General features: G+C 43.9%; 1 protein-coding gene and 1 long non-coding RNA gene across 3 annotated transcripts in view; one reads left to right on the plus strand and one right to left on the minus strand.

The window, feature by feature from the left end:
- Positions 1–619: 619 nt before the first annotated feature.
- On the minus strand, positions 620–17,467 carry LOC143163161 (uncharacterized). Its single transcript, XR_012995849.1, has 4 exons — positions 17,178–17,467; positions 16,308–16,430; positions 10,689–10,870; positions 620–3,005 (listed from the first exon to the last, which is right to left on the minus strand). It is a non-coding gene; the product is annotated as an uncharacterized LOC143163161 (long non-coding RNA).
- DKK3 (dickkopf Wnt signaling pathway inhibitor 3) overlaps positions 16,821–18,093 on the plus strand; it is a 30,737-nt gene continuing 29,464 nt past the window's right edge. Inside the window, exon 1 of one of the 2 annotated variants that reach the window (XM_076343976.1) lies at positions 16,821–17,055. In XM_076343976.1, the coding sequence (XP_076200091.1) occupies positions 16,858–17,055 (198 nt within the window). In that variant the 5' untranslated portion in view covers positions 16,821–16,857. The remainder of the gene's footprint in view (positions 17,056–18,093) is intronic. The other variant, XM_076343977.1, reaches the window with a different exon arrangement.

An 18,093-nucleotide genomic window follows, 5' to 3' on the forward strand; every position in this document is an offset into this window, starting at 1 on the left:
TTTCCTTCCACAGTTTTGTTCCAGAGTAGAGATACTAGCCAAAAAAGTTCTCAACACAGAATAGAATTAACCCAAGTTCCTACAGGGCTGTGCCATCACTGTTTATTACTGCACTGCAGGAATTGTTTTCTGCCATTGCTACCTTACAGGTCAGTCAGCTTACAGGGATCTGTGGAGCTGTCAGCCCCCTTTGCAGATGCCAAACTCCTTGTTGTCCCAGGACAGGCTCTGCACAGTCATTAGTCTACACTGCAATTGGAAGGGCAATTAAAACCTGAAGCATTCACTGTAGCTAGCAAAAAACCATTGTAGTAAATACAAAAGTTCAAGATAAGTGTAGGAAACTGTTCTATCATCAGATGAAGCTGCATTAAAACAAAAATCACCTTTTAATATGCTGGAGTATAATAGTGAAGAGGTTCTGTAATATATGCCCTTTCAACATCCCTCAGTGCCATTGACATGTGCCATTAGGAGCCACTGTTCACAACAGCAACATCCAACATAGTGCACATATGAAATGGCACACCAAAAGAAGTAGAGATGTAAAGAGAACAAAGCAGTTACTTTAATTCATTATTTATCATAAGACACATAAAGAATGCTTAGGAAATTTACTGCTGTTATATTCATTTTATTGAAGGACTAACCATTCATGCTTTAAATACATCAAAAATTATTAATGTGCTCTCAGCATATACATACACACAAACACAGATACATACATACATACATAGATACATACATATATGCATATCTAGTCCTTCACCCCAAGAATTACGGTTCTATATTCCTTGCTGTCCAGCAATCCTTGCAAGGTAAGAAGAAAGTTATATAAGAGTTTTAAAATAATCCTGTATGTTCTTTGTTTTTCAGTCGAGCAGAAACCTGTTAAATTAGTAATCACAGTGGCCAGCATACTAAAATCAGTTGAAAAATACAGCCTACAGATTGATTAGTTGAAAAAAATACACTTAAATACCTTATAATACATGCAAACTTTGGAAGTGAATGTCATTTCCATTGTGAAATGGTATTTAGAACTGAAGAAAATGATATTACCTAAACAAAACAGAAGCAGGAATACATTTTGTTAAAATAAAAGTTATTAAAATTGAAATACAGCAGGAAAATACATCTTCAAAGTCCAATCTCAAATCCCCAGGGAGCAGGAAGGAGGGAAACTGCAAGCTGATTTTTAGGCAAGTCTGAAACAGAAGACCTGCTGACTAATGCCAGCAGAGATCTTCCCTGGGGGCAGCCATAACATGATGCCAAGGGAATAAAAGCAGAGACTTGCACAGGGGTATTAGGGTGGGCACAACAAAGAAAGCTTTGAAAGAAGATGACGGACTGTCCCTTACCCAACCTGGCTCCTAGGTGCTAGGCAGTCCGTTTGGCCACAGGGAGAAGGGTGTGACCCAGAAGAATCCGGAAATCATGTGAAATCTGGCCTCTACCAGATTGCATGGGATTGCTCTAAACAGGCTTTCAACAACGCTGTCAGTACAAGGGTTGTCTCCTAACCCCAAAGTAGGGCAAACAAATCAAAGATCCTCAGCAACTGATATTCTCCATAAGGGACAAGGATATAACCTGTAGCCTGTTTGCAGAAAGACGTTCAAAGGTGCTGAAATAAAAAGTATCCTCTTGGAAGACTAACACACTTCCAAATGCCAGAGAAGTCACATTATTAAAAAACTGAAGGGCTTCACAGGTGAAAAGAATGTGATTTGAGTCACTGGTGCAGTAAATAATTCACTCATCCTGGGCAAACCCACGATGCAGATGAGTCCTTCATTGCACTGCCTCTGTGCAGTTGTCTCACATCTGCTCTGCACCCGTTATCTCATCTCATTAGAGCATGATCTAGAAAGTTACCATGACTTATTTTGCTGCAGGCTGAGAACCATGTTGATTCATTAGTTTATTTTAAAATATGACTGATAGTTGTATGTCTGTGTATGTGACTGTGTTCAGTCATTGATTGCCTGGCTCTGTCGGACACATCATTAATGTTCCCTCAGTTCCCCCAGATTCTGTCTTTGTTACTTTGCACAAATGGTAATTTCTTTTATCCATTCATTCATTCATTTTGGGCAAATTATGGGTGTTTCTTCCTCTCTCACATAAGACCATATTACAGTGGCCATTGTTAATGCTTTTGAGAAGTTCTTGATGAATTTTAGTTGAAATCAGTATATTATCTTCTTTCAATAATTGCTCTCTTTCCACAACTTGTAATTTTAATTCCAGTTGTCCCCTACGGCTAATGAACATGTGGCTTTTCTGCAGGCATCATGATTTTATTGTTTTTCTTTGTTTAAAGCTTAGTCACATCATCCAACTTTTTTAATTCTTTCTGACAGCCTGTTTCTAAATGATAAATTTGGTGATACGGTGTAAACTTCTTCCAACTATTCTTCCTTTTCCTATCTTTGCACAGTGTAAGATCAGCAACAGGAGTCTATCTTCATGGCTTGCAGCTTCCTGGCAAGTTATAATTTTTGTAGCTTTCAGACTAAGTGCAAAAGCTAAATGCTTGTCAATAGTGCTTTTTAACAGTTGGTGATCCTCTTCAACTGTTGCTGTGCAGCCACACATCTACTGATAACATTTATGGCATCTGGCAACAATGGCAAATCACTCCTTCTCCATTCAAACTGCTTTGGCGTCACCACTCTGCCACTCCTTCCAGCTGCAGTGTTGCACCATCTGCTGCTTGCAAAGCATCTCCTTTTAGTGCTTATTTGTAGTTTCTGACGACCCGTTTTAACAGCATTTTATGGACAATGGCAACCTTTGTGTTCTGGGAGGTCTTGTCCCGGTTGCTTTCATGGTAACACTTCCTGTTTATTTTCACAGTTCTTGTAGCAATGCAGCAATTCTTGTTGCCATTCCTATCCATATGCCACTCTTCTAGCACATTTTACCTCTCCTTTGGGTCATTTGTGATGTTAATGTCACCTAGATTTTATTTCGTATGGGGCTGACAGCTCCTGTTCCTAAAATGTGACCACAAAAATTTATTTGCACTCCACAGCACAGTACCACTCTGGCCCACTTGCATGTTAAGTACTTGAAAATAACTTGCAAAACAAAGTACATGCTGTAATTTTCACAGTTTGGTCATTGCCTCTACTCCCAGATCCTTTCTGATTCTTAAATAACATAGGATTCAGGCCTCTATCAAAAGTAGAATCCTCCCTCGTATTGAAGTACACAGAAGTATTTGATTATTTTTAAATCAAGATGCTTATTATAACCTTTCATAGAATCACAGAATCATAGAATCATTAAGGTTGGAAAAGACCTCAAAGATCATCGAGGCCAACCGTCGACCCAATACCACCATGCCCACTAAACCATGTCCCTAAGTGCCGCAACTACACGTCTTTTAAATACCTCCAGGGATGGAGACTCAACCACTTCCCTGGGCAGCCTGTTCCAATGTTTAACCACTCTTTCAGTAAAGAAATTTTTCCTCATGTCCAATCTAAACCTCCCCTGGCGCAACTGGAGGCCATTTCCTCTCGTCCTATCGCTAGTTACTTGGGAGAAGAGACCGACACCCACCTCGCTACAACCTCCTTTCAGGTAGTTGTAGAGAGCCATAAGGTCTCCCCTGAGCCTCCTCTTCTCCAGGCTAAACAACCCCAGTTCCCTCAGCCGCTCCTCAGAAGACTTGCTCTCCAGACCCTTCACCAGCCTCGTTGCCCTTCTCTGGACACGCTCCAGCACCTCCATGTCCTTCTTGTAGTGAGGGGCCCAAAACTGAACACAGTATTCGAGGGGCGGCCTCACCAGTGCCGAGTACAGGGGCACGAGCACTTCCCTACTCCTGCTGGCCACACTATTTCTGATACAGGCCAGGATGCCATTGGCCTTCTTGGCCGCCTGGGCACACTGCCGGCTCATGTTCAGCCGGCTGTCAACCAGCACCCCCAGGTCCTTTTCCGACAGGCAGCTTTCCAGCCACTCTTCCCCAAGCCTGTAGCGTTGCATGGGGTTGTTGTGGCCGAAGTGCAGGACCCGGCACTTGGCCTTGTTGAACCTCATACAATTGGCCTGGGCCCATCGATCCAGCCTGTCCAGGTCCCTCTGCAGAGCCTTCCTACCCTCGAGCAGATCAACACTCCCGCCCAACTTGGTGTCGTCTGCAAACTTACTGAGGGTGCACTCGATCCCCTCATCCAGATCATTGATAAAGATATTGAACAAGACCGGCCCCAAAACTGAGCCCTGGGGAACACCGCTCGTGACCGGCCGCCAACTGGATTTAACTCCATTCACCACAACTCTCTGGGCCCGGCCGTCCAGCCAGTTTTTTACCCAGCGCAGAGTACACCTGTCTAAGCCATGAGCCGCCAGCTTCTCTAGGAGAATGCTGTGGGAGACGGTGTCAAAGGCCTTCCTGAAGTCCAGGTAGACCACATCCACAGCCTTTCCCTCATCCACTAGGCAGGTCACCTGGTCATAGAAGGAGATCAGGTTGGTCAAGCAGGACCTGTCTTTCATGAACCCATGCTGGCTGGGCCTGATCCCAATTCACTCAATTTCTCTTGCAATTCTCCTTTTCTGATGAGAAATGATCACTGGTGACTCAAGTTCTCACTTACATTTGAGGACACAGGAAGGGCATAGGGAAAGGAAAAGGTGGTGGAACCTGGCAGCCCCCTCACAGACCATTAAGATTTGGGAGACACCCTCCCTGTGTCCCTCCCTGCGTCCCTCCCTGCATCTCCTACCGTACTCTCCGCTTGCCTGCTGCCCTGGAGAGTTCTGCCTCTCTCCTGCAGCATTTCAGTTGCTGCTCATCCCCAAGCATGGGAGATATCAGAGTGAGATTCCACTAAAAAGTGGCATTTGGGAGAAGGCATCAGTGCTGGCGTTACTGGCTCCAACCCCTTTGCAAAACCAGCAACAAAAAATTGCAAGAGCTGGCAACACTCTCTTAAGTATTCTGAGATGTACTTTCTGAGATAAGATAAAAGAACTCAAAACAGCATGCTGTCTTGAGTGTGTATTCAGCTGCTATTTTCTAGCTTTTTTTCCAATATTCTTCTGGCAAGACGCTTACTTAAATTCCTATTGAAGTATAAAGGGCAAAGTTGAAAATCCATATGGAATATCATTTGAAAAAAATAGTACTGCATATCCCTCTGTAAATTCACATTATCTGCAATCTATTGGGGCTGTTATGATTAATTAGCTTTAATACAAAATTATTATGTACACAAAAATATTTTTAAACAATTTTCTTTTAAATTCAGGATATTTTAAAATTTGAAGTAATAGACTGCGATATCTCTTGCAGATTTTGAAACTAAATTTTTATTGTTTACATAATAAAACATAAACCTACTAAAATAACAGAATTGGGATTGGGTCATCTGCATGGACACTGCTTGAGAGAGTCCCTTGGGAGACAGTCCTGAAGGGCAAAAGGGTCCAGGAAGGATGGACGTTCTTCAAGAAGGAAGTCTTAAAGGTGCAGGAGCAGGCTGTCCCCGTACGCTGTAAGAAGAACGGGCGGGGAAGACGACCGGCCTGGCTGAACGGGAAGCTCTTGCTGGGACTCAGGAAAAAAAGGAGAGTTTACCGCTCGTGAAAGAAGGGGCAGGCAACTCAAGAAGAGTACAGGGATCTCGTTAGGTCACGCAGAGAGGAAATGAGAAAGGCAAAAGCCCAGCTAGAACGCAATCTGGCCGCTGTCGTTAGAGACAACAAAGAATGTTTTTACAAATATATTAATGACAAGAAGAGAGCCAAGGAGAATCTCCATCCTTTATTGGATGCGGGGGGGAACATTGTCACCGAGGATGAGGAAAAGGCTGAGGTACTTAATGCCTTCTTTGCCTCAGTCTTTAACAGGCAGACCGGTTATCCTCGGGGTACTCAGCCCCCTGAGCTGGAGGACAGGGATGACGAGCAGGATGAACCCCCCATAATCCAAGAGGAAGCAGTCAACGACCTGCTACACTACCTGGATGCTCACAAGTCTACGGGGCCAGATGGGATCCACCCGAGAGTGCTGAGGGAGCTGTCGGAGGAGCTTGCCAAGCCACTCTCCATCATTTATCAGCAGTCCTGGTTAACGGGGGAGGTCCCGGACGACTGGAGGCTTGCCAATGTGACGCCCATCTACAGGAAGGGCCGGAAGGAGGATCCGGGGAACTACAGGCCCGTCAGCCTGACCTCGGTGCCGGGGAAGATTATGGAGCGATTCATCTTGAGGGCGCTCACAAGGCATGTGCAGGACAACCACGGGATCAGGCCCAGCCAGCACGGGTTCATGAAAGACAGGTCCTGCTTGACCAACCTGATCTCCTTCTATGACCAGGTGCCCCGCCTAGTGGATGAGGGAAAGGCTGTGGATGTGGTCTACCTGGACTTCAGGAAGGCCTTTGACACCATCTCCCACAGCATTCTCCTAGAGAAGCTGGCGGCTCATGGCTTAGACAGGTGTACTCTGCGCTGGGTAAAAAACTGGCTGGACGGCCGGGCCCAGAGAGTTGTGGTGAATGGAGTTAAATCCAGTTGGCGGCCGGTCACGAGCGGTGTTCCCCAGGGCTCAGTTTTGGGGCCGGTCTTGTTCAATATCTTTATCAATGATCTGGATGAGGGGATCGAGTGCACCCTCAGTAAGTTTGCAGACGACACCAAGTTGGGCGGGAGTGTTGATCTGCTCGAGGGTAGGAAGGCTCTGCAGAGGGACCTGGACAGGCTGGATCGATGGGCCCAGGCCAACTGTATGAGGTTCAACAAGGCCAGGTGCCGGGTCCTGCACTTCGGTCACAACAACCCCATGCAGCGCTACAGGCTTGGGGAAGAGTGGCTGGAAAGCTGCCTGTCGGAAAAGGACCTGGGGGTGCTGGTTGACAGCCGGCTGAACATGAGCCGGCAGTGTGCCCAGGCGGCCAAGAAGGCCAATGGCATCCTGGCCTGTATCAGAAATAGTGTGGCCAGCAGGAGTAGGGAAGTGCTCGTGCCCCTGTACTCGGCACTGGTGAGGCCGCCCCTCGAATACTGTGTTCAGTTTTGGGCCCCTCACTACAAGAAGGACATGGAGGTGCTGGAGCGTGTCCAGAGAAGGGCAACGAGGCTGGTGAAGGGTCTGGAGAGCAAGTCTTCTGAGGAGCGGCTGAGGGAACTGGGGTTGTTTAGCCTGGAGAAGAGGAGGCTCAGGGGAGACCTTATGGCTCTCTACAACTCCCTGAAAGGAGGTTGTAGCGAGGTGGGTGTCGGTCTCTTCTCCCAAGTAACTAGCGATAGGACGAGAGGAAATGGCCTCCAGTTGCGCCAGGGGAGGTTTAGATTGGACATGAGGAAAAATTTCTTTACTGAAAGAGTGGTTAAGCATTGGAACAGACTGCCCAGGGAAGTGGTTGAGTCACCATCCCTGGAAGTATTTAAAAGACGTGTAGTTGCGGCACTTAGGGACATGGTTTAGTGGGCATGGTGGTATTGGGTCGACGGTTGGCCTCGATGATCTTTGAGGTCTTTTCCAACCTTAATAATTCTATGATTCTATAATTGGTTTCCACAGAGGAATCCTTCTTCCGTTGGCTTCAGCAACAACCTTGAAAAGCCGATGATGTGGGGAAATAGTGTGCTGAATTAAAAAAACATAACCATGAAAAAAATGGATCATATAATGATTCACAAACTCAGGTTAGGCAAAATGGAGGGAGCACCTATTTTTTCTTAATGAAATACATTTCTTTGTTCTGAATGGCTTTTTCTTGTGTACTTTAACAAGGACCATATGCAAATTAAATATCAGTGTATCCATGATTTTGTACTTGCACTAGCAATGTTGAAGATACACAGTCAGCTGAGAATACTGGCTAGTCCTAGTTTGAGCAAATGGATTAGAGCATCTTTAATTTATGAATTTTAAAAGTCAGATCTTTCCAAATGAAGGATTCATGTGTTTTTGTAGCCTCAGGGAAGCAGCCAGCTGTGAATGGCTAACCTTTAGTGTGGGATTTCTTTTCTCTTCTATTTAATACACAAACTTATTCACCATAACAACCACTAAAAACTGTGTGGCACGAAACAGTAAAAAAAAAAAAAAGGCACCAATACCCATCCTGAAGGAATACTAATTCAAGCAGACTTCAATTCCATAATGGAAAGACATACAAAATACTGTAATTCAGAATGGCAGGCAATTTTAAAACCGGAAGTATTGGAGCTGTTCTTCTTATATGGATATAAATAATGATAAATCTGCTAAAATCTGTGAAAGTAAAGTACAGTGCCCAATTTTAGCTTAAATTCTGTTCTGTCTGTTGTGCAATAAATAAATCATAATGCCCTGTGATGTTAGGTACACAGGCACAGGGGAAATACCTTCATAAGATATATTTAGAATAGGAAATGGAAAATCAGAATATAGGAATGACTGAATTTCTTAGAAGGTTTTATCACAGTGTTTGCATTTTTCTTTATTTTGAAGTGACAGTGACGTTAAACTAAGTTTTGACTACATACTATACCAGAAAAATTGAATAATGATGTGCACTTATAATGTACTATTTAGAGAGAGTGGCAATCTGGTAGAGAAAGGCTATATACGTTACAGAAGACAGATTACCTTGTTAGGTCTTAATCAGTTATACCTGATGTTTTTGATGATGTTTTAATAGAGAGTTTTGTATGTCTCCTGACTTCATAAATGTTTAAGATATGTGGCTAAACACCATCTAGCATAACATTGACGTAGCTTCACTAAATCTACAAGAGGGAAGATTGAATTGCTTGTATGATTAGGCAAATCCTTAGACAACCTACTTGCTAGTGAGTCATCTATGAAATTGCTATTGCCAAGCTGCTAACTTCATATGTATTTTGTCATTGCTTACTTGCTTATCATTTTGAGAAAGGCTTGAGGAATAAACGGTTAGGTGACCTTTGGGGAATTTCTTGAATGCCTAGAATCTGCAAAGATCCAAGTGGATGGCTGATACATGATCTATAATGTTTTCCTAACACAACTATTATCTTTGGGGTTTTTGTAGCAGCAAGTGCAATTTATAGCATAAAAGAGGAGAAAACTGGCCAATGTATGACAAACATTCTTGGCCAGGGGATGAAATAATTTTTATCCTCATACACAACCAAAGCACTATTACATATTAGATTCTCTATGTTTTGTTAAAAAAAAAAAGAGGCAAGCAAACAATTTCTTCCTCAAATTAAATGTCTCTTTTTGTGTATTACATGTATGATAAAAGTTCTCCATTTCTCACTGTGCATTTGGTTCTTTCTTCTCCTATGTCCTTTATTCCATGCAAGCACATTTTCTATTTTCATTCTCCTTTAAACTAGCTTCAGGTTTCCCTTCCCCCAGTCATTTGCTTTTCTGAACTAGCTTTTTTGTTTCCCTGCTAAAGCTTCACTGTTTTGTCCATGTGACTTTCTTTCATACAATCACTTCCAAGTACTTTTTCTCTGCACCTCTTTCTTCACAGTGCTTCTCTCTTCCCATGTCCCAAGCCAGTCTTCTCACTATCACTTCAAAAAGCTTCCTACTGCTCCAGGGGTTATCTTTTCAATTCTCTTTAATTTAATAGTTCCTGTCTTCCTTACTTCAACACATTTCATCTCTTACTATATTTGGTTCATTTTCTTGCAGGCACCTTCTTTATGAGTTACTGTTGGCCTGATTTCACAGCAGCTCTTTGCCCATTTCTTGATTCTTTTGTCCCAACTCTCATATATACGTTATGTTTGCCTATAGTACAATTTCAAGAAGCAGAATAGGGGAACTGGAGCTAGGAGATGAGATCTGTACCAAGACTTAGGTCATATCTAACTTCATGTTATGAAGTGCTGAAGCTAAGAGGACTGGTCACCAAGTAATGCCATGGAACAGAGTAAAAAAATTGACTCAGGATGGCTTCTCTCTACACATATCACCTCTAAGCAAAATGGGACCTGCTTCCCTGTGCTATCCAGGCAATATGACTCAACGGTGGCCTGGAAGGATCCCCTCTGATAATGAGCGAATGGCTTAATATTTGTTGATACCCAACCCTCTTGCTTTTTGGAACTGGAATCAACAAAGCTACCAACTATCTATCTACTACAAACTGAGTGGAGACATTGATTCACGTCATATGGATCACTAAAAACTTTCAACCATTACTTACTGATCTGAAATACACTCTAAAAAAGATCAGGAGATAGAGGTTCTGTATTTCACTCCCAGTTTTCTTAACCACAAAGTCTTATAAAAATAAAATACTACGACAGTCCTCATAAGAGTGTTTGTAGCTATGGACTGTCAGTTGGCACTCTCCCCCCTCCCCAAGAAGAACATATGTGCACACTTCTGTAAAAAGAATTTACATTTTCATTTATCAGACAATATTGTATTTCCTGGATAGTTGGAATAATTTGGCATGCAGAAGTTTTAAAGTGTAATTTGATTGTATGAATGCACACGGACAACACATCTGAGCAGCAAAAAGATTTCCATCCACTGCCATGGACTTATGCATTACAAATAGAAATAAATACTTTCTTATAACTTTCAGAACCTTATTGCCACAGGTCATTATTTTTAAATGGAGCCAATGGCTTGGAGTGGCATTTAAAGTGTCTAGGACATGTGCTAGATTACAGCCGTTTGCCTATGCACATAATTTGCACTTGTGGTTGTAGAAAAGAGTCCTTACCAGGCTTTGCAGTTTGCATAAGTCAAAGCAAATTCAATATGCTGTATTTCCATGGTCTGGAAAGCAGATACAGTTTAGAGGCTTCATCTGGTTTCTTGTTGTCACAGCTCTAATAATGTCTGGTAGGTGACTCACTGCTCCATCTGTTCTGGTCATGAGTAACTAAGATGATACAAGGCACACTAAAAAAAATAGGCATTGTTGATTAGTTAGGTCTTCACCAGTTAAAACCTGGAGTACCTCAAAAGGAAAATACAGTCCACAAAGCGATAAAAATGAGATCAAAGCATGTTCATATTTCAAATGCATAGCTGCCATCTTGCTAAATAATGTGCCATTAAAACCGAACAATATTTGTATTTGCATAATTCTATTTTTCCTGAGTAAAGTACAGCTGCCACATGATGACTGTGTTTGAAAAGACTGTCAAGGACTTACTGTGTGCTGATAGGTTAATATGTCCTAAGTCCTTGGCATATGATAATCTAATTTCCAGAAAATTTTACAATCATCCATGAGAAGGCCAAAAGGAGATAATAGAGCTCCACTCTAAGCTCTGCAGCTGTGAAGATAAAACTAGTACAAGTCCCCTTATTCTTTAAGAAAATAAAATTAACCAAACCTTAAATCTCTTCAATCTATTAAATAAAGGCCCACAAGGTGTTCACCTACACCTGAAAGTTACTCTGGTTCTGACAAGGTACGAAGTTAAATACAATAATTGTTCATGATCAAATCTATGTGTGATACTCTTGCATTTTTTAAACAAGGTCTTACTACTTTGTGATTTAATCAACTTACAGAACAAGTTAAATTAAACTAGAATGAGGGACAGTTATTCCCAAAAAGTGTTAAATTAGGAATTTTTCAGGACCCATAATTCCAGGAAAACTCTGTTGATATTCCTCTCATTGCAGTCAGGTTTCTCCCAAACATATGTTAGTATTTGGGTGTCCTTAACACCTATTTACTTGAGCAAGACCTGAGAAAACTATGATCGTTAAATGATTCTGCTCTAATTGCTTTGAAATCCCTAATTCTTTTCTAAATCTTTCCTAAAGCTCCTAGGTCTCAGATTGAGCTTTAAAATTTTATATATGTTTAACGTATAAAAATTGTCTGAAAGTTAAACACTGAGCTGACCCAGCAAAATAACTCTGTGGTTTTTTATACTTACAGTTATTCAGTCCTGACATTTACAAGTTTCCACACTGTAAAACCTCACGTGAGTAGAAAAATATTTTTACTACAACTCAGAGCTTTGTAAGTCCAAGCAGTCTGATAAAACAAATGACCAGTAAAAAGAGTAGACGATCAATACTCTTGTCATATCTTGATCTGTCTGGGTAGCGTCTCTCCCATGGAAAACCCCTAACTGGTACTGTACTAATACAGCAATCAGTTTCACCGGGGAATTAAACTTACTGCTGACATGCTAAACAATATTTTTGAAGACTGTAGTATAGATATATAAATTCATTGTAGGCCATAAGCATTCAGTTTGTCATTTGTTGCTATTTCACTTCATCAGTTAGCTGCACTGAGTTTGATTTGCCCTTGGCTGCTGTCACACCTGGCCTTTCAAGCTGCTGTTAGCAGGGACTCATTGGCACAACATGGTCTCCCGCAGGGCGCCAACTATGATCCTCCACTGACCACGCATCACTGAACTGTCCAGCTTTCCCGTGAGCCTCATACCAAAATCATCATGGGCCAAAAGCCACAAATGGGTACTTTGGAGTACTTGGGGAGTGAAGGAAATTCACTCTGCAGATGACAGGGTCAGCCCAGCAGCAGAGCAATCCCTTGGCAGTATCAGCCTCAGCAGCCCTCCCAGCCTGACTCCAGCCATATGGTACAGCCTCTGCAGGGAAATTCACATGAACAGCCGAGACACATATGGCTTAAAATGGTAGAAACTGCAAACTTCACTGGTGTTAATTCCCTCTCTTAACTCTGCTCTCCCTCTCCCATCCTCTCCTTTCCCCTTCAACAGGGAATTTAGGCTTTCAGTTTCTGGAATTTTTGCCTGCTGGTGATAGATTTTGTCTTCGTTGTACAGATGTTTGATGTTTATACTTACATACTTTGGAAGGCTGCCTTCTCTTTTCATATTATAGGTTGTACATTAGCCAGACATCTTGCTATTCTTTTTTTCTGCAGCTAACTAATTGATTGATTGTTCGCAGTACAATTGTTGGCAAGGGAAAAGAACTCAATTAATTAATTGGTAAACGAACACACAAAATAACAGATGTTTGAAACACAGAAAACCAAATATAATATACTTCCTTTAAATGAATAAACAATGTGTGGGAAAAAATAAATCAAACATGCACAATTCCCTACCCTGCTGCTTTCAGGAACATGGTCTTTTGTCTCAAAACTCATCCAACCAGAAGGTGGTTTCTATTCTCCAGAATCACTGACTCAGATGATGTCTGCCTTTGACAAGAGTGCATTCACCATGACGGGGGGCCATTTTTGCCTCAAATCTACCTTAAGGGTCTCGTATTGAGGCTGACCTAAGTCTCACAAATTATTTTTATGTAGTATCTCTGGGATATGCCTTTCCTAACTATGTTTCCAGCTAAAATTATTCCAGCTTATTGTCTCCTTTCTAAATTAATAAATTAATGTCTAAGAATAAATTATGCCTTGACAAAAAGATCATATGTGTTTTTGTGTAATGTAGGGTTTTTGTGTCATATATGTGTTCAGGAAGATATGCTTTATAGCTGTGTTAGTTTGTCTTAGAAAAATATCAGCTCTCTGGGCTGCACCTTAGCTATGAAAATTTGTTATAGTCCAAAACATATTCTCTGACATCTTTTATCTAACATAATTTTAAACGAGACTTTGCACCAGTCCAATATAAGAACATACTATTCATAGGTAATCCTATGTCCTCAGAAGCACGCTTTTAAATGAAAGCAGTATTTTCAATACAGACGTGGCTTGCTTCCTGCTGTAAAAATGCAGTAGAGATAACCTGATTACAGGCTTCTGTTACATTCTGTTCATACAGATGAATTTTTATCTTTTTTGATTTTTTGTGGATGTCACTGTTGCTTTAATCATAAAAGATAAAAATGGTGGAACAAATGACCAGAAGAGGTGGTACTACAAGCTCATTTTGATCCTCAGCAATTCTGTTTAAAGACAGAGTGTAAGTCCCACTGAAACTTATGAGAGTCTTTCCACTAACCTCAGTGGGAGATAATCTGGTTTAACATTTTCAGTATAAGTAATCAAAGTACCTGAGGCCTTGATGTAGGTTGTATGTCAATCTAATTATACAAGTGTAGCTATTTTCTGTACTATTTTACACATAGCTCTAAAGGTATAATTTTCTACATGGGCATTAAAATTCTGCTCAAAGAAAAATAAACCAGTAACAGCTCTCACGTTAGCTGCATGCTTTGCTATGACTTAATTGTAAATCAAAAACGTACCCAGAACTAGAATAAGAGTACAGACTTGGGGGTTTGTAGTAATGCAACCATATTAGAATAAATGTGCACCCCCAAAATTTTCCATGTAGATAAATCCTTTTGCATAGGCACTCCAGACTGAGCCAAGAAGGAAGATAAAGATTAATCATTACAAATCCTAAGTTTTAGGGGCACTACTATCTATGACAATTTTTCTCACTTAGTTTGCAATGTCCCTATACACAGCAGATCAAGTGATACTGAGGGGAAAAGCACCTAGCTCCAAATGCAGGGAAGAACCCAATCATGCTAGGAATCACGTCAGACTGCTAGCATAGCACCGTGCCCTAATGTATATACTTGCCTTCCAGTAAAGCTAATGAGCTCAGCCACAGCATAGGGTCACTGTGAACTAGACCTGGTTCGTGTCTTACTGGCTCAACACATGAGCAAGGCACACCACCCCTGTGCCCATGGCTTTCCTTACAGACACACTGTTACAGCTGCAGGGGACTTCAGCAGTTCCAGGGTGAAGTGCGAATCTAAGCAGGTGCTCTAGGGTGCTGCAGGTGAGCTTAGAAGACATAATTTGGCTCAACCGGCTATAATCATAGTGAGTGTAAAGCCTTGTGAGCACAAGGACATTATTATGAAGTAAACCAAGGTGACAGCGGAAAACCAGAAGAGCTATTCTGAACTGACTTCAGGTGCAGATCTTCCATTCTGGGATACAAGTGCACCCTCACCACTCAGCTCAATCCCCCTCCAAAGAAAGCTCACTTGAAGGAGCTAGGAAAACTGAGTTCAAGTCCGTGAAAACAGTCAGAATAACTGGGATTGCATTGTAAGCTTACTCCACAGTACTTCTCGATATTAAAAGATGAATGTAGTCTTAATTTACTACAACAATACTGAATAAAGCATATGCTGCAGCATCTTGTTAATTGGTCAAACAATGCATGACTTTATATCCTGTCAGCCCAGTCAATGTCAGGGTTGTTTTTTTTAAACCACATTCATCAAAGGTAGCATGGAAGGGTCTTGCCTGCAAGCCAGAGCTTGCGACTGTGGCCCTCATCTCACTGCAAGAGAGGGAGACTTTAGCTCTTTAGACACACCTCTTCTAAAGTATTTAACACTTACATATGTTTAGATTGTTTGGAAAATTGGTTTGAGGCCCAAATTTACAAAGATATTACAAAGAAGTATCTGGCTTCTATTCCATTTCCTTGGGAGTCCGAAGACTAAATACCTTTGGGAATTCGGGCCTCAGGTCTTTTTTAAAAATGTTTTCATTGTGTCTGATCTAACATTCAGTTCCTCCTCAAGGCTAAGAAAATTAAAATTCTAAATGTTACTTAGGTGTCACCTGTACATTGTCAATGGCAATACTATTAAGCTTATCTGAGGCAGTGGATGAACTGGAAATCTAACCATAAAGACAGAGGTGGAAAAGAGGAGTATGTTGTCTAAACATTTCTCTGCCAGTACAGGATTGTTTCATATGCCATATTTCCTGCAATGTGATGGAACATGGTTAAACTATTAATTCACTCCAGATAATTCCTAACACTCTTTATTATTTAAATTGTGTAGTCCAAGAGGTTTACATTTAAAAAATCAAACTATTGTACCAATAAACTAAGATTTACAGTGTGTCCAGTATGAAACTTTCTGTGGCAGTGAACAGAAGTATGATGTGCTGTGGCTGGGAGACTGAGGGAAGGGTTTCCCTCTGGAGACACACAGGCCATCTCTGCTGCTCTCTACTGCATTCTGCTAGCATTCAGAGCTGACTGAAGCTGCCTTAGGCTGCCAATAACACTGGGTTTTATACTGGTGATCATTGTAATAATGCACTTGCAGGAAATTTTCAGGACTTAAATAGTTTCTGCAGAAATACTTTACTCACTATTACCTCTCACCCAGGCTCCAAAATAAAATGAGACATATAGGTCAGTTCTCTCTTGGCACAACAATGTTGCCCCGGAGCAGCGAGCCAACTGCAGCAAAAACTGCCCATGAAATTCTTGGCTGCAGCACGAAGAGGAAAATAATGTGGAAATTGGGGAAGACACACACAGATACAAAATGATGATGTTGTCTGAAATTTTTGAGAAAAAAGTTTGAAAGGAAACAATCAGGGAGAGTGGGGTGCTGGCCAGCCAGATTCAGGATGTGTCACCTCTCAGAGACCTAGCTGATCCTCCGAGCTGAAAACATCTTCTGAAAAGCTTCGCTGAAGACTTGAAAGCAAAATACATAATGGTGATGTCAGGCAGCTCCCACCATCCTCTTCGCATTAAACCTATTCAAAAAATCGACAGAAGGAAGGTCTCGGGTCTGAACGGGAAACTCAAACCGCTCCTTTCCCTCAGCCTCTGCCACCCCACCTCCCTCAGCCTCTCTCCCCTCTGTCCTTCCCGCTCCCCCCGGGGCGAGGCTTTCCGTCCGGGGGCCCGCGCCCTGCCTTGCCTGTCTCAAGCCCAGGGCTGCGGGCTCTAGCGCGAGGCTGCGGGGGCCGGGCCGGCGCTGTGGGGCCGGGCCGGCGCTGTGAGCCTGCGGGGGGCTGCGGGGGCCGGGCCAGGCCAATGTGGGCCGGCGCTGCGGGGCCGGCGGAAGGCTGCGGGGCCGGGACGTCGCTGCGGAGCCGCCCGCTCCCGCCCCACCCCGCCCCACCTCCGCGCCGCCAGCCCGCACCGTTGAGGGGCAGCGGCGGGAGCGGCGCCACCGGCATGCGGCGCGGAGCGGGACCGGGGTCGCGGCGGCGATGGCTGTTGCTGGCGGCCCTGCTGGGGGCTCTGTGCTGCGCCGCGGCGGCCGCGGCGGGGGGCGGCAGCCGGCGGCGGGCGGCCAGCCTAGGCGAGATGCTGCGGGAGGTGGAGGCGCTTATGGAGGACACGCAGCACAAGCTGCGCAACGCGGTGCAGGAGGTGAGGGGGCGGCGGGTGGGTCCGGGGGCACCCCTCAGGGCGGGAGGCCCCTTTCCCCCTCACCCCCCCGGGCCGGGCCGCACCGCACCTGCGGGCAGCGCCGCGCGGCGCGAGCCTCTCACCCGCGTTCGTCGGTTCCTGTCAGCGGCCGCCTCTCCGCGTCCCCTCAGCGGGGCCGGGCCGATGAGTGCGACAAAGCAAGCCGGCGGCCGGCCCTGCCTGCGCCCCCCCGTGAGGAGCCGCTGCCCGAGGCGGCGACCTGCGCGCTTCTCGGCCGGGGGAGCGCGAAAATCCTTTCAGCTCGGTGTCCACCGCCGTAAGCCCGCCCGGTGCTGCCGCCCTCCTCAGGCGGGGAGGCGGGAGGTGTGGGGGGTACCGGCGTGGCCGCCTGCTGCCTGCTGAAGGTGTCTCCTCTGCTTCTGGCGCTATTTCTTCCCACTGGCAGGCTTTCCCGCCCCGCTTCTCACATCGCCCGCGCCACCTCTGCGCCCTTCGGCTGCTGTGCGTCCCTGCGGCTCGGGGCTCGCCGTGTGTGTGTCTGTATTGCGGCGCTGGGGATTGCGTTGGAAAGCCACCTTCTTGCAGCGATGCGGGCAGATAGGCAAAAATGAAGGCAAATAGTCCGTCTGGGTCCTAAAGTGAGAAAATAACAGTACGTGACAAGGGGAGGAGTGAAGAAAAGTTATTTTATTGTCTTTGTATAGCAGGAAGTAAGACACAAGAGGTTATCCCAAACCAGGATTCAAAGGTCTAAGACAGTCCTGAAAACATGTGTGGAAAAGCGGCTTACTTCTGATGTAATTCCGTGTCTTGATCTCAAAGTGCTTGCGCAGAATCGCACAGGACCTGTTTCAAAGCCAGGAACTGAGTCTAGACCCCAAGCCATTGTCTCGTATCACAATCAGAAGACCTTGTTCCTGCATTCCCCTTACTTCTGCGCTTTTTTTCCCTTTGTGTTAAGAATCTTCCTTCCAATTTCTCTTTTCCTCTCATTCAAAAATACATAGTCCAAAAAAACCTTTTACTGACAACCCACTG

The sequence above is a fragment of the Aptenodytes patagonicus genome, chromosome 7 (assembly GCF_965638725.1).
Source record: "Aptenodytes patagonicus chromosome 7, bAptPat1.pri.cur, whole genome shotgun sequence".
Classification (NCBI taxonomy): Eukaryota; Metazoa; Chordata; class Aves; order Sphenisciformes; family Spheniscidae; genus Aptenodytes; species Aptenodytes patagonicus.